The sequence below is a fragment of the Rhinolophus ferrumequinum genome, chromosome 16 (genome assembly GCF_004115265.2).
Source record: "Rhinolophus ferrumequinum isolate MPI-CBG mRhiFer1 chromosome 16, mRhiFer1_v1.p, whole genome shotgun sequence".
Lineage (NCBI taxonomy): Eukaryota > Metazoa > Chordata > Mammalia > Chiroptera > Rhinolophidae > Rhinolophus > Rhinolophus ferrumequinum.
In genome coordinates, this window is record NC_046299.1 from 47,301,090 (window position 1) to 47,313,603 (window position 12,514).

Sequence of the window (12,514 nt, forward strand, 5' to 3'; positions counted from 1 at the left end):
TCAAATCTGGGACTCCCGCCCAAGAGACGTCCATGATACCCTTAGGCTGTCCCTAGTGGCCTCTCTCACTGGGACCTACCACAAAGCAGGGCGTCGGCGGCCACCCTAGTCCTCCCAGCTATGGGGACCCCTGGCCATGCCGCTGGCGCCGCAGCAGGAGGCGGCTCGGCTCTCCGGGGGCTGCGGGGACATTCCTAGGACTTGGAAAAGCCCCATTGCGGGCCCATCGGGGCAAGGGGAGATCCGGGCTAACAGGGAGCTGAGAAATGAAGGGAATCGCCCGGGGCGGGGCGGGGCGGGGCGGAGAGGGCACAGCCGGGGCTGAGGTACGGAGAGTAACCTGTAACTCAGCGCTAGGAAACCCCTATTGGGCGCCTCGCGGGTGGAGCAGCGGCCAGCCCCAGGCCCGCGCTTCCCGCCCCACCCCCTGCCCTGCCGACCAAGCCGACCCCGCCCCCTGAAGCCCGGTTCCCCCGGCAGCCGGCGCGGCGCGCAGTAAGCCGATCCCTCCCGTCGGGCGTGCGGCGCCCCTGCCGCCAGTGCTGCGTGGCTGCGGCGCCCGCCGATGCGCTCGGCTGCGGGTCCCGGCCGCCTGCACAGCATGGCCCGGCCGGTGCAGCTGGCGCCCGGCTCGCTGGCGCTGGTGCTAAGCAGGCTGGAGGCGCCAGGAGCGGCGAGAGGCGCGGAGGAGCCCGGCGGGCGCGCCGTGTTCCGCGCCTTCCGCCGCGCCAACGCGCGCTGCTTCTGGAACTCGCGGCTGGCGCGCGCCGCCTCGCGGTTGGCCTTCCAGGGATGGCTGCGGCGCGGGGTGCTGCTGGTGCACGCACCTCCCGCCAGCCTGCAGGTGCTGCGCGACGCCTGGTGTCGCCGGGCGCTCCGCCCGCCCCGCGGCTTCCGCATCAGGGCGGTGGGTGAGTGCGGGGCCCGGAGGGGAGGGGCGTCCCGCGCGAGCTGCGGGGATCGAGCCCTGGTCATCGGGGAGCGTGCAATCCTCGGCTCAACTCTGAGGGAGCGGGAACTGGGAGGACTGAGGGGATGAGGGGTTGGGAGGGCGGGCCGGGTGGCGGGAGGAGAGCTGTCCATCCGACATTCCCTCCTGCTGGCACACGGACGCCCCGGCCGAGCCGCTGCCCTGGGCCAACTCCAGGATACTCCCATTCCTCAACTCTTTATCCTGTGGAGCGCAGAGGTTCCTGGCCGAAGGAACTTTCTAATTAGAAAAGTGGTGCTTCGGTGAGAAAGGTGCAGAGGGAGCCAGAGCTGCAGCCAGGAGACCTCTGTCTCTGCCCCATGGGAGCGCTTAGGAGGGGGTGCACCAGGGGTTGGCCAGAGCCTACCGATCCTGAACTGGCTGTTGCTTTTTTTTTTTTTACAGACTTGAAGCAGACAAAAGTCTGTGGTTTTCATGTCCCGCTGTTCTGGGTGGTGTGGTGGTCTTGGATCAGGGCCTAGCGGAAGGTTTGGGGTCGTTAACTGTCGGGGGAAAAGAAATGACAAATGGCGGGCGCTCTGGACACATCCCATCAACTAAATGGAATTCCTCCTTTCCAACGTTTTCAGAGAGCCCGTTTGTTTGAAGATAGACAGCAGCTTTTTGCTTGCATCAAATAGCTTCTCATTTGAGAACCTAAATCACAGCACCGCTGAGTGAGAGGTCTCTGGCACCGGCCACTAAACTCAGGCGGGCTATCTGCTCCCTGTAACAGCCTGGTTCTGCCTGCATTTATGCAGTGTGGTGACGATTTGATGGTGTGCTGTTGACAAGTCACCAGTTGTTCCAGCTCTGAATTTTGACTCCTACCCTCTCTGTCTCAGTCCATAAATCCCTCCCCCCAGCCCTTCTCCTCTTCCTCCTCCGAGCAGCAAATAAAAAACCTTTGTTTTAGTCCTCAGGGGGAAGGGAGCAGGGGAGCAAGACGAGCTTGATGTTGTGTGTCATCTGCTCAGAGATGATGTCTCCACATCCCAGGCCAGTGAGGTTAAGCCTTGGCTTCTCACCTCCCTGCCTTCCCATTCTGTCTGGAACCCCGCCCCCTCCGTTTTCTTCCCTTTAGAGAAAGAGAGAGGAAAAAAGCTCATTTGCAAAGCCACATAAACACTTTTCATCTCCTTTTACTTGCTGGAGTGAGTGAAGAAAATAGGTTTTTGGCTCTGGAAGCCAAAATTCTCACAGGGGAAGGGGTCTTTCAGACAGGCTGGATGAAAAACTCTTTTCAGTTCTGTGTCCTGGGTTTTTCTGGTTTGAATTAGCAGTTGCATTCTCTGGTTCCCCCACCCCCTTTCAAAGGGTGAGCATATAGTATATTGCAGACAGGGTGGATGGAGTTGGGGTCTAGATCTGAGGGTGAAACAGAGAGGGCTTGTGCTAAGTCAGAGGAAGCCGTGATGCCACTACCTGGGGTCCAGCGAGCAGTGGTGAATGCTGGTTCCTGGGTTGGCCCTGTTTGCTGCCATCTGAAAGATGGTGACCACGTCACCAGATGTTCCAATTCTCCACCCACTAGGTAACACAGTCTGCCTCACTGCACAACTCAGGGTGCAGTGGACACTGTATTCTGTGGCCTGTGCAGATCTTTATGCGAGGTCATCACCCCTGACTTGGGTCTCTTGGCAGAAATTATTTTGAGTTTTTTAACAGAGCCCTGATAAGAATTTTTACATTTAGGTGGAATTTGTACAAAACCATTTACTAGGATATTTTGAGGAGCAAAATGGGGCGAGATCTTATTTGATGCCAGTCAGTGGACGCTCATGAGGAGGGGGGCTAATTACTAGTCTAACCTGGAGTCCTTGGGTCAGGTCAAGTGAGAGGAGGCATCAAGGCAGCTCTTTGGCCATCTCAGAGTCCCAGGAGGTGGTAAAAGCGGGAGGAGCTGCTTTCCCCCAAAGGAATTGGAAGTTTCAGTCTGCTTGCTTTCCGGAATCTGGCAGCATTGGTTTCCAGAAGCTAAAATGGGCATCCAGGGAGGCAAGGGAAGAGCAGCTGTGCACTATTGCAGGGACTCGCTCCCTTCTGCATTCTTGCAGTTACTTTGTGGGAACGAGCAAAATGCTAGAAAAAGACACAGAGGATTGATTTGATCAGACCTATGTGGTTTCTTTGCTTTTTTTTTTTTTTTTTAAGGCTCACTTACCAAAAGTATTTGGGCATAGGGAATATTGCCAGCCAGCTTGGACAGAATGCTGGGAGGGAAAGAGGGATGACCTTGAGCTTTATAAACCCACTGTGTTCCCATGGGTCCTTCTCCAGGGCTTCTGGACCTGGGGCTCATGGGGCCTCATGAGACGTGGGGATGAAGTGCCCTGGCCAGGCAGACCTGAGCCCCAGGTGCTGACCTGAACTTAAGGCCAGCAAGCAGGAGTTTGTTTTCTCCATGTTTTGTGCCCTTTTCTTTCCCTCTTCACTTTCTCTACCTCAGCTTCCCCCGGTGAGGAAAGCAATTTCCATACTGAGAGCATTTCCCTATAAAGAGGGACATATGATCTTTAGCATGATAACCAGGAGTTAACTCTACTTTTGTGCTCCAGTTCTGAGTATTTTCTTTTTAAATTAGTAAATGACATTAACAGATGAAAGGGTGAGCTCTGGAAGCTAGAGGGAGACCTCTGTTTACCTAGCTGAGCCACTGCAGGTGGTAGGGGTGGAGAACACCAGTATTTGTTTGGGAGAATCAGCTGTTACTCTGGAATCACACCTACTGGGAAGGTGAAAGATTAATGATGGCTTCCTGGGGTAAGGGAGGGAAGGCCACTTGGCCAAACAAATTGTTCCCTTCTCCTGAAATTTATAGCTGAAGTGTCCCTACTCTTTCACTCCCAGCATTGCCTTCCATCTTTTCTCATTGCATAAGATGTCTGTAGTTCTTTTTAAATATTTGCTTCGTTCACTCAATCATATGCCAGGTACTGTTCTAGGTGTATTTGTGTTTTAATGCATCATTCAGAGTAGCATGTGCTCAAGGAGAAAATGGAGTCGACTTGTTTCCTCCATATTCAGTTCGAGAGGGATAACCGGGTAGGAGGCTATGTTCTGGAAACTGCTGGTTCACAGTCTTCTCCCATGGTGACATGAGGGGGGGTGCACTGTAGTTTCTGCCTCTGATTTAGTTGGGCAAGTGTTCCCTGGTGTGTGCTTTGAGGAGTGGGTAGGGTGGATCAGGAAGGCCAGGCTGGTGAAGGGGAGGTAATGCGAAAATCTTCCCACCTCTCCTCATGTCCCTCTTACCTGCTCCCTGAAACATCTCAGCACAAAGAGATATCAAGGCAAAATTGCGGTGCCATAGAAGTGCCACAGAAGAGTAGAGGCCAGTCACTCATTTATGCTAGGTATAAGTGACTGAATTCAGAATCTAGGGTACCGCTGCCCACTGAGTTGGGCAAACATCTGAAATGTTGTTCTGACTTACCCTGTGATTTAGGGAATGGCAGAGGGGTGTGTGTAGAGATGGGGAGGGGAGGGAGTGTTCCAAGTCCTATTCTGCCTTGTTTCTGAGGTCCTGCCCTGAAAGGCAGTAGGGCATCTTGCAGGTTTTAGTAGCCAATGGAGTTTTGAAGGTGAAATTTACATTTAGTGAAACACACAAATCATAAGTGTAGCATTTAGTGTATTTTTCAAATATATAAATGTGTGTAACCCAAATTCCCAAGAGGATTTACCGTTACCCCAGAAAGGCCCCTCTTGCCCCTTCCCCGTGAGCTCTGCCCCCACCTTCAAAAGTAACCATTCTTCTCATTTTTTTAACCATAAATTAATTTTGCCTGTTCAAGAACTTAATGTAAATGGAATCATTAGTATGTACCCTTGTGTGTGAGGATTCTTTCACTCAGCACAATGTTCCTGAGTTTCATCTCTCTTGTCTTACAAGTTCGTTCCTTTTTATTGCTGAGTAGAATTCCATTTTATGAATATACTACAGTTTACCCATTTTCCCTTAGACACCTGGGATGTTTCCAGTTTATGGCTATTATGAATAAAGCTTCTAAGAATATTTATGTACAGGATTTTTTATGCTTCTTTTTCTCTTGGGTCATTACCTAGGAGAGGAATTGTTGACTCACTGAGTTGCTTACGTTTAGTTTCATGGAAACTTTTCTCAAAGTGGTTGTACCATTTTACATTCTTACCAACAAAGTGAGACAGTCTGGTTGCTACACATCTTTGCCAACATTGGATGTTGTCAGGCGTTCTAATTTTATTTATTCTGGTGGTATCTATTAATAGTAGTATCTTGTAGTTTTAATTTGCATTCCACTAATGACTAATGATATTGAACACTTTTTTTTTTTTTTAAAGATTTTGTTCGGGAAGGGGAACAGGACTTTATTGGGGAACAGTGTGTTCTTGCAGGACTTTTTTCCAAGTCAAGTTGTTGTCCTTTCTATCTTAGTTGCAGGGAGCGCAGCCCACCATCCCTTGAGGGAGTCAAGGAGTCCAACGGACAACCTTGTGGTTGAGAGCCCACTGACCCATGTTGGAATCGAACCAGCAGCCTTCGGAGTTAGGAGCACGGATCTCCAACCGCCTGAGCCACCGGGCTGGTCCCCTGAACACTTTTTCATGTGCTTATCAGTTGGCATTGTGAAGTGTCTGTCCAAATCTTTCGCTTTTTTTTTAAAAATTGGATTGTCTCTTTATTATCACTTACTTGTTTTATTGTTGAATTGTAGGAGTTCTTTACATATCCTATAAATCAGTTATTTATTAGACATATGCTTTGTGACTACAGTCTAGCCTGTGGCTTGCCTATTCAGTTTTTTAGTGGCATCTTTTTGAGAGAAGTTTTAAATTATGATTAAGTCTAATTTATCAATTTTTCTCCTTTATTGATTATACTTTTTGCTCACTCTATAAAAAAAATTGTGCCTAACCCAGTGATTTTTCTCCTGTGTTTTCTAGAAGTTTTATAGTTTTGCATTTGGGTTTATGATCCATTTTGAGTTAATTTTTGTGAATGGTATGAGGCATAGGTTGAGGTTCTTTTTTTTTTCACGTGGGTGTCCAATTGTTCAAGCACAGTGTGTTGAAAAGACTAGTCTTTCTCATTTGCAAGTTTGTTGAAAATCATTTGACTATATGTGAGGGTCTGTTTCCATTGATCTTGAATCTGTCCTTTCACCAATACCATGATGTCTTATTGTACTTTCTACCAAGACTTGAAATTAGATGTTGTGAGTCTTCCAACTCCTGGTTCTTCCTCAAAGTTTGTAACCACTCCAAACTGTGTCCATAGATTCTTTAAGTCAGTAAGACTGTGGGTTTCTACCAAAGTTTTGGCCTCTTGGCTTGGCTCCTATAGGTCCTGTCTTTAGGTGAAGAGCTGTAAAAAAATGGGAAATTTATTTAATGCCATTTCCTTCTATGAGGACCTCCCCTCCCGTTTCTACCTGTTTTTTTTTTTTTTTTTTTTTTCTTTTTGGTTGCTTTTCAGTACCTTCAGGGAAAGGTTTTTATATTTTGTCCAAAGTTATAGTTGTTAATTTGCAAGAGGTTTGGTCTAATAGGATCTGGTTCACCATTACTGGAAGGAAAACCCCATGAATGAATGTTTTGAATTCCTATCTTCTCTTCTAAAATGCCATTCCATTGATGAGAAAGGTCCAGCCAAAGGGAAACTAATGGTCATGACAAAATCATGTAGACAGTCACCCTAAACAAATGCCTCTTCCATCTCTTCCTTCTCCCAGACAAATCTTGGTATCTCCTCTGCCTTTTCTAGCTTGATTATCCCTTTTGTTCCGTTAGGAGGTAAGCTGGAATAATTCTGCCCATTTTGTAGACAGGAAACAGAATGAAGGCTGTGTTGTGGCTGGTGTTGCTTGGATTTCTTGCCTTCGTCTCTGTTCACCACAAGTCCTCCCAAGGTTCCTGTAAAGGCCCTGGTATTTTTCACCAGCCAGTGCCCCGTCACTCACACTCCCCAAGAGGCTATCAGATTCCCACCAGGCCTTTGGTCTACTTCAAGGCCCAGAAAATGGCAGAAACAGCTGCTCGACCATGCCCCTGCTCTAACCTCTCTCCTTCCCACCTAGGATCTTTCCAGCCATGTTTTTCTGGCTTTGTTCTGCCAGCTGTTGCCTTTTACCTTTTTCTGTGCAGGGGCAGATGAAAGGTTCAGTCTGAAAGAGCCAAAGGGCTCACAACAGGGTGTCTTATAGACATATTGTTGTTATCAAGCTGGATGATCTGTATGTAGCATCTGGGTAGTTGATGAGTGTCCCTGGCTCCATACTTTGACATAACAACTGTGGGTAGGAGACGACACCTGGTTGCTGCCATGTAGTATTGAGGTCCAGTGGGATGGAAAGAGCCATTAACCTGAAAATCAGCTTGGATTCCATTGCCCTCTCCCTCATGCCCCAAGCCAGTAGGTCACCAAATTCCACAAGGCTTAACGTCTCAGTGTTTCTCAAACCCGTCCCTTTCTCTCCATTTCCTCTGCTAGACCTTTGTCCACCCAAGATCTCACTATTTCCTGAGGGAATTGTGGCTCCAGCTTCCTCCCCTTTTGTGGTGCTGCCTCCTGTGTGGCCCTGTACACTCGGTTCATTCTCCTCCATCCTGCAGGCAGACAGACTCAACATATATAATTCTGCTCTTTGTCTGCTCAGACCCCTTTTGCTGCTCCCCGTAGCTTTCCAGGAAAAGTCCAGGGCCTTTAACATGCACTTCAGGCTCTCAAATCCAACCCCAGCTTAAGCCTCCTCTTTTTCCTCACCTCCTGAAAGGTGCCTTCCTTTCTGTATCAGTCAGGGTTCAATCAGAGAAATACCCAGGATGAGACATTACAAGGAATTGGCTCTGCGTGCGTGATGGAGGGAGCTGGCAAGGCAAGTGTGAAATCTGCTATCATGAAGGGCAGGCTGGAAATCTCAGGCACAAGCCAAAGCTGCTATGCATATGTGGGATTTCTTCAGTTCTGTTCGGAAGGCCTTTCAATTGATTGAAACCTAGATTATGTAGGATAATCTCCCTTACTTAAAGTCTAGTGATTATAGACTTCAATCATGTCTATAAAATAGCTTCACAGCAATGCCAGGGTTAGTGTTTGATTGAAAAACTCTGTAGCTTATCCAGGCTGACATGTAAGACTGACCATCACTCTCTCTTTCGGCCAGACTTGGGTGCTGGGTGCTGTCCTCTGAACAAGCTGGGCTCTCACATAGGCTGTGTTTGCATGCTGTCCCCTCTTGGGTGCCTCAGATGGGTGTTCTTTGGTTTCTCCCATGCTCACCATTAGTAGAGTCTCCCATCACTGGTATACTTACATGCCTGTTGCTCTTCAAGGTAAAGCAAATTACTGCGTCATCCTTGAGTTTTAGACACTTTCATTCTTACCTCTGCTCCTGACTGAGAGGTCAGTGTCCAGCAAGTCTGTTGGTCAGCTCCAGGCTGTTTATTTTTAAACACGGTTGTTTTCCTTCTCTAATTGTATCATGCACTGAGCCTTTTAAATATCCTTGGGAAGCTCACGTGCATTACCACTGAAGAACACCAACGCAAAATTGTTTTCAGTTGCAGACAGCAAAACTGAGACTTGAAGAGTCACTAAAAGCTGTAGTTTAAAGTTTCCAGATCACCCAGAACCACTCTGGTTAGTGGAGAAAACTCAGATTCAAATTCCTGCCCTGCCACTTAAGAGCTATGTGACCTTGAGCTAGTTACTTAACCCCTCTCAGCTCTGTTGTCTTCATGGTACAGAGGAGTATAGCTACTCTACAGGTTGTTGTGAAGATAAGGGATCTGAGAACACTCAGCCCATGCCTTATCCAGAGTCCAAGTCAGGATAGTAACAAATGCATGGCATCTCAAGCATGGAGGGAATAGAAAGTGAGTCTCTGGATCTTGTGCTTTAGATAGTCCATCTCCACTGGGACTTGTGCTAACTGTTGTTAGCCTGGCACATGTTTACCGTGTTTCCCCGAAAATAAGACCTAGCCAGACAATCAGCTCTAATGTGTCTTTTGGAGCAAAAATTAATATAATACCCCATCTTATTTTGCTATAAGACCCTGTCTTATATAAGATGGGGTATAATATAATATAATATAATATAATATAATATAATATAATATAATATAATATAATATAATATAAACCTGGTCTTATATAAGACCGGGTCTTATATTCAGTTTTGCTCCAAAAGACGCATTAGAGCTGATGGTCCAGCTAGGTCTTATTTTCGGGGAAACGGTATATTCAATATCTCTCTCTGTCCTTTTGTCCTGTCCTTCTGTTATATCCCAGACTCCTTAGTGCTGGGCAGGTCCACGGCCCTTTGTCATTCAGTGCCTTAGCCCAGATCCCAAAGCGCACCTGGTGCTGTTAGAGCCCTGACCTGGGATTCCAGTGCCTGAGTGTGGTACTAACCCTGCTGCTAAGTTGCTGGGAACCTTCGAGTCAGTCAGCTCACTTCTCCTGGACCTCTGGATCTTCAGCGGTGAATAGTTTACTGCTCACTTTGGCTCTGTTGACTGGCTGAGGCTTCCCAACTTCTGGCTTGGCACTATTCTGTGGCTGGGTCAGCTCCCTAGTCACCTGTCATGAGGCCTAAGGAAAAACAGACAAAAGCTTGCACTGGAGTTGCTTAAGATATTTTCCACAAACAGGAGAGTTGGACCTTCCCTTTAGTCTTGCCCAGACATCTTGATTCTCTCTTTGAGAGAGAACATGCTGTTCTCTCTTTGAGAAGCATCTGAAGTATAACAGCTGTTGGTGCAACCACACCGTGTTGGGCCTCCCTTGCTCACACAGTCATTTGCTAGGTATGCACTGAGCACTTACTGTGTGCCTGCTCCTGCACTGGTCAGTACAGAGGGGCAAAAAGCTCATGCGCTGACATCAAGGAGCGAGGGGGTCAGATGGATGAATAAGTGATACAGCGTCATAGGGAGCAGCAGAAGTATAGCTGACCAAGAGTCCCGTGGGGGTGTGTGCACTCGCACACGTGTGTTTTCAGGAAAGACTTCTGCGGCCGACCAGCAGCCACGAATCAACGCGGATCCTGAAAGGGGGAGTGGGAATGAAAAGACACTCACAATGATGATGATGCGGCCGGTCTCCAGTGATCCTGAAGCACGGAGTTTACTTTCCTTTACCAATATATACCACCTGTGTATGTGCAGCTTAACAATCACGAGTGAGCATTTTCTCATTGAAAGTAAAATTTGCAACTTTTACATATGAACTACAGACTCACTGAAACTCTCCCAAAGTCATTATCTCAATGACAAAGCCCACCAATTACCCTGATAATCATCAGTGATCTGTGTCCGGGAACTGGCCGTTCCCACCTCATTCCTCAGCAGCTTGCAAGCACCCTCCAGGTGTAAGCAGAGACAATGCCTTAAGAGCTAAAACTGAGCCAGTCTGCAAGGTTACAGAATAAACAAGAAATCATGGCTCCCCACATCTCCCCCTTTTTTATTTTATAGGAGCAAAACCCATCCGGCTAGGATGGCGAGGTGACAGCGCCTGACTTAGGTGTCTCGGGACGCCGACTTCAACTTACCCGTCCTTGGAACTTATATTTTATAATACAAGCCCTGTCTTAGGTGTTGAAGCGGTGCCTAAGTACAACCCGTCTTTGACTATCCTGTCCCTCTGAATGCTTGGGGAGGAAGGCTCAGGGCTTTGTCTTAAGTTTAAGCTGATGGATGTCGGCTCGCAAGTCTAACATCCTGCTGATGAAACATTTGATGAAAATGGGGAGAAGGCACAGAACCAAACAGACACAGATGCCCAATGTAAGAAAAATCATAACAGAATGGGTAATATGAGGCATAGATGGCATAGCATTCCTAAGAACATCAACAAACTCAGAAGCAGCCTGGGCTGCATCAAATTTTAAGGGTTCAGCTTCTCTCATATTTTGAATTTCATCATGAAGTCGAAACATATCTAAAGACACATTAGCATCATGCCAAATTCCTTGAAGATGTAAACGAACCCGATTCCAATCATATTGACTATTATTATACCTTTTAGAAGTAACACATATCCAATGATATTCTGAATGACATTCTAAATAAGATTTAACTTTTATACTCTGAATCACATCTTCCATAAACTGAACTCCTACAAAATGTACATTAATATTTCCAATCAAAGTGTATAAGGGGAAGGAACACAAGCAGATACATTAACAGATTTCTTAGACCAGTCTCTAGTCCCGTCTTGTAAGTCAGTCACCTGACTGCAGGGAGTGCCTGATTTACAAAACTTTCCAAATGTTGTTTCATGTGTCCATCAGAAGGCAATCCTAGGGCGTGAGTGTCACTGACATAGACTGGAATCTCAGGACCATCCCATACAGCAGGGTGGAGAATAGGTGGATCAGGTACGTAGGCCCAATACGTCTGGTCTTCTTCTGCATTGCTGAGGGTTATTAATGTCATCAGCAGGTAGAGGGTCCACATGTCGCACCAATCGTTCTGGCAGCCACCGAGGGCCTTCTGCATCCTGTGGAAAAACACAAACATGCCCTCGGCCCCATGTGAGGACTGGGTCTGGGCCTTGCCATGATCCAGTAAGTGGATCCTTCTTTCTGACCAAAGCCTCAGGGTCGGCAGAAGGATGCCAGAAACGTTCAGCTGCACTCTTAACATAGGCATCCAAAGTCAAAAAATTTTGAATAAAAAGACAAGTAATTATGGGGCGTCAGGGGATATAACTCCCCCTTTTTTATCTTTTGTAAATTGACTTTTAATGTGCCATGAGAGCACTCAACAATTCCTTGTCCTTGGGGATTATACGGAATACCAGTGACATGGATAATGGAGAACTGTTGACAAAACAGAGCAAATTTTTTACTGGTATATCCAGAGCCATTATCAGTTTTAATTTTTTGGGCACGCCAATCATAGCAAAAGTAGCAAGACAATGTCTAATGACATGAGTCGTAGCTTCTCCTGAGAGGGCAGAAGCCATTGTGAAGCCAGAAAACGTGTCTATGGACACATGGACATATTTTAGTTTTCCAAATTCAGGTATATGAGTTACATCCATTTGCCACAAATCATTAGGGCGTAAACCTCGAGGGTTAACTCCATAATGAGGCACAGGTAATAAATGTGAACAATCAGGACATTGTTTTACTATTTGACGAGCAGCTTCTCTTGGAATTTTATATTGCAATCTGAGGCTCTGGCTGTTTAAATGGTGAAGGCTATGAGCCTTTTGTGTCTTCTCTATTTGGGTTAAGGCAACGAACTGTGTGGCAGCATCTGCAGCTTGATTACCTGCTGCTAAAGGACCTGGAAGATTAGAGTGAGCTCTAATATGGCCAATATAAAATTTTTTACAGCGTAACTGAATTGTTTGTTGAATTTGAAGAAATAAATCCTGTATAACAGGATTACTGGTACCAATGAAGTGTACTGTTTCTAAATTTCTGACTGCACGTACTACATAATGACTGTCAGAAAATAAATTAAAAGATTGGGAGGCAAAATCAAGTAATGCCATATGAACTGCTCGAAGCTCAACAACTTGAGCGGAGGCTGGAGGTGTCTGTAG

At 46.9% G+C, this 12,514-nt stretch overlaps 1 protein-coding gene across 1 annotated transcript in view; it reads left to right on the forward strand.

Annotated features, from left to right (window-relative positions):
* Window positions 1–587: 587 nt before the first annotated feature.
* Window positions 588–12,514, forward strand: part of STOX1 (storkhead box 1) — a 57,062-nt gene continuing 45,135 nt past the window's right edge. Inside the window, exon 1 of the mRNA XM_033131332.1 lies at window positions 588–911. Within this exon, the coding sequence (XP_032987223.1) occupies window positions 602–911 (310 nt within the window). The 5' untranslated portion in view covers window positions 588–601. The remainder of the gene's footprint in view (window positions 912–12,514) is intronic.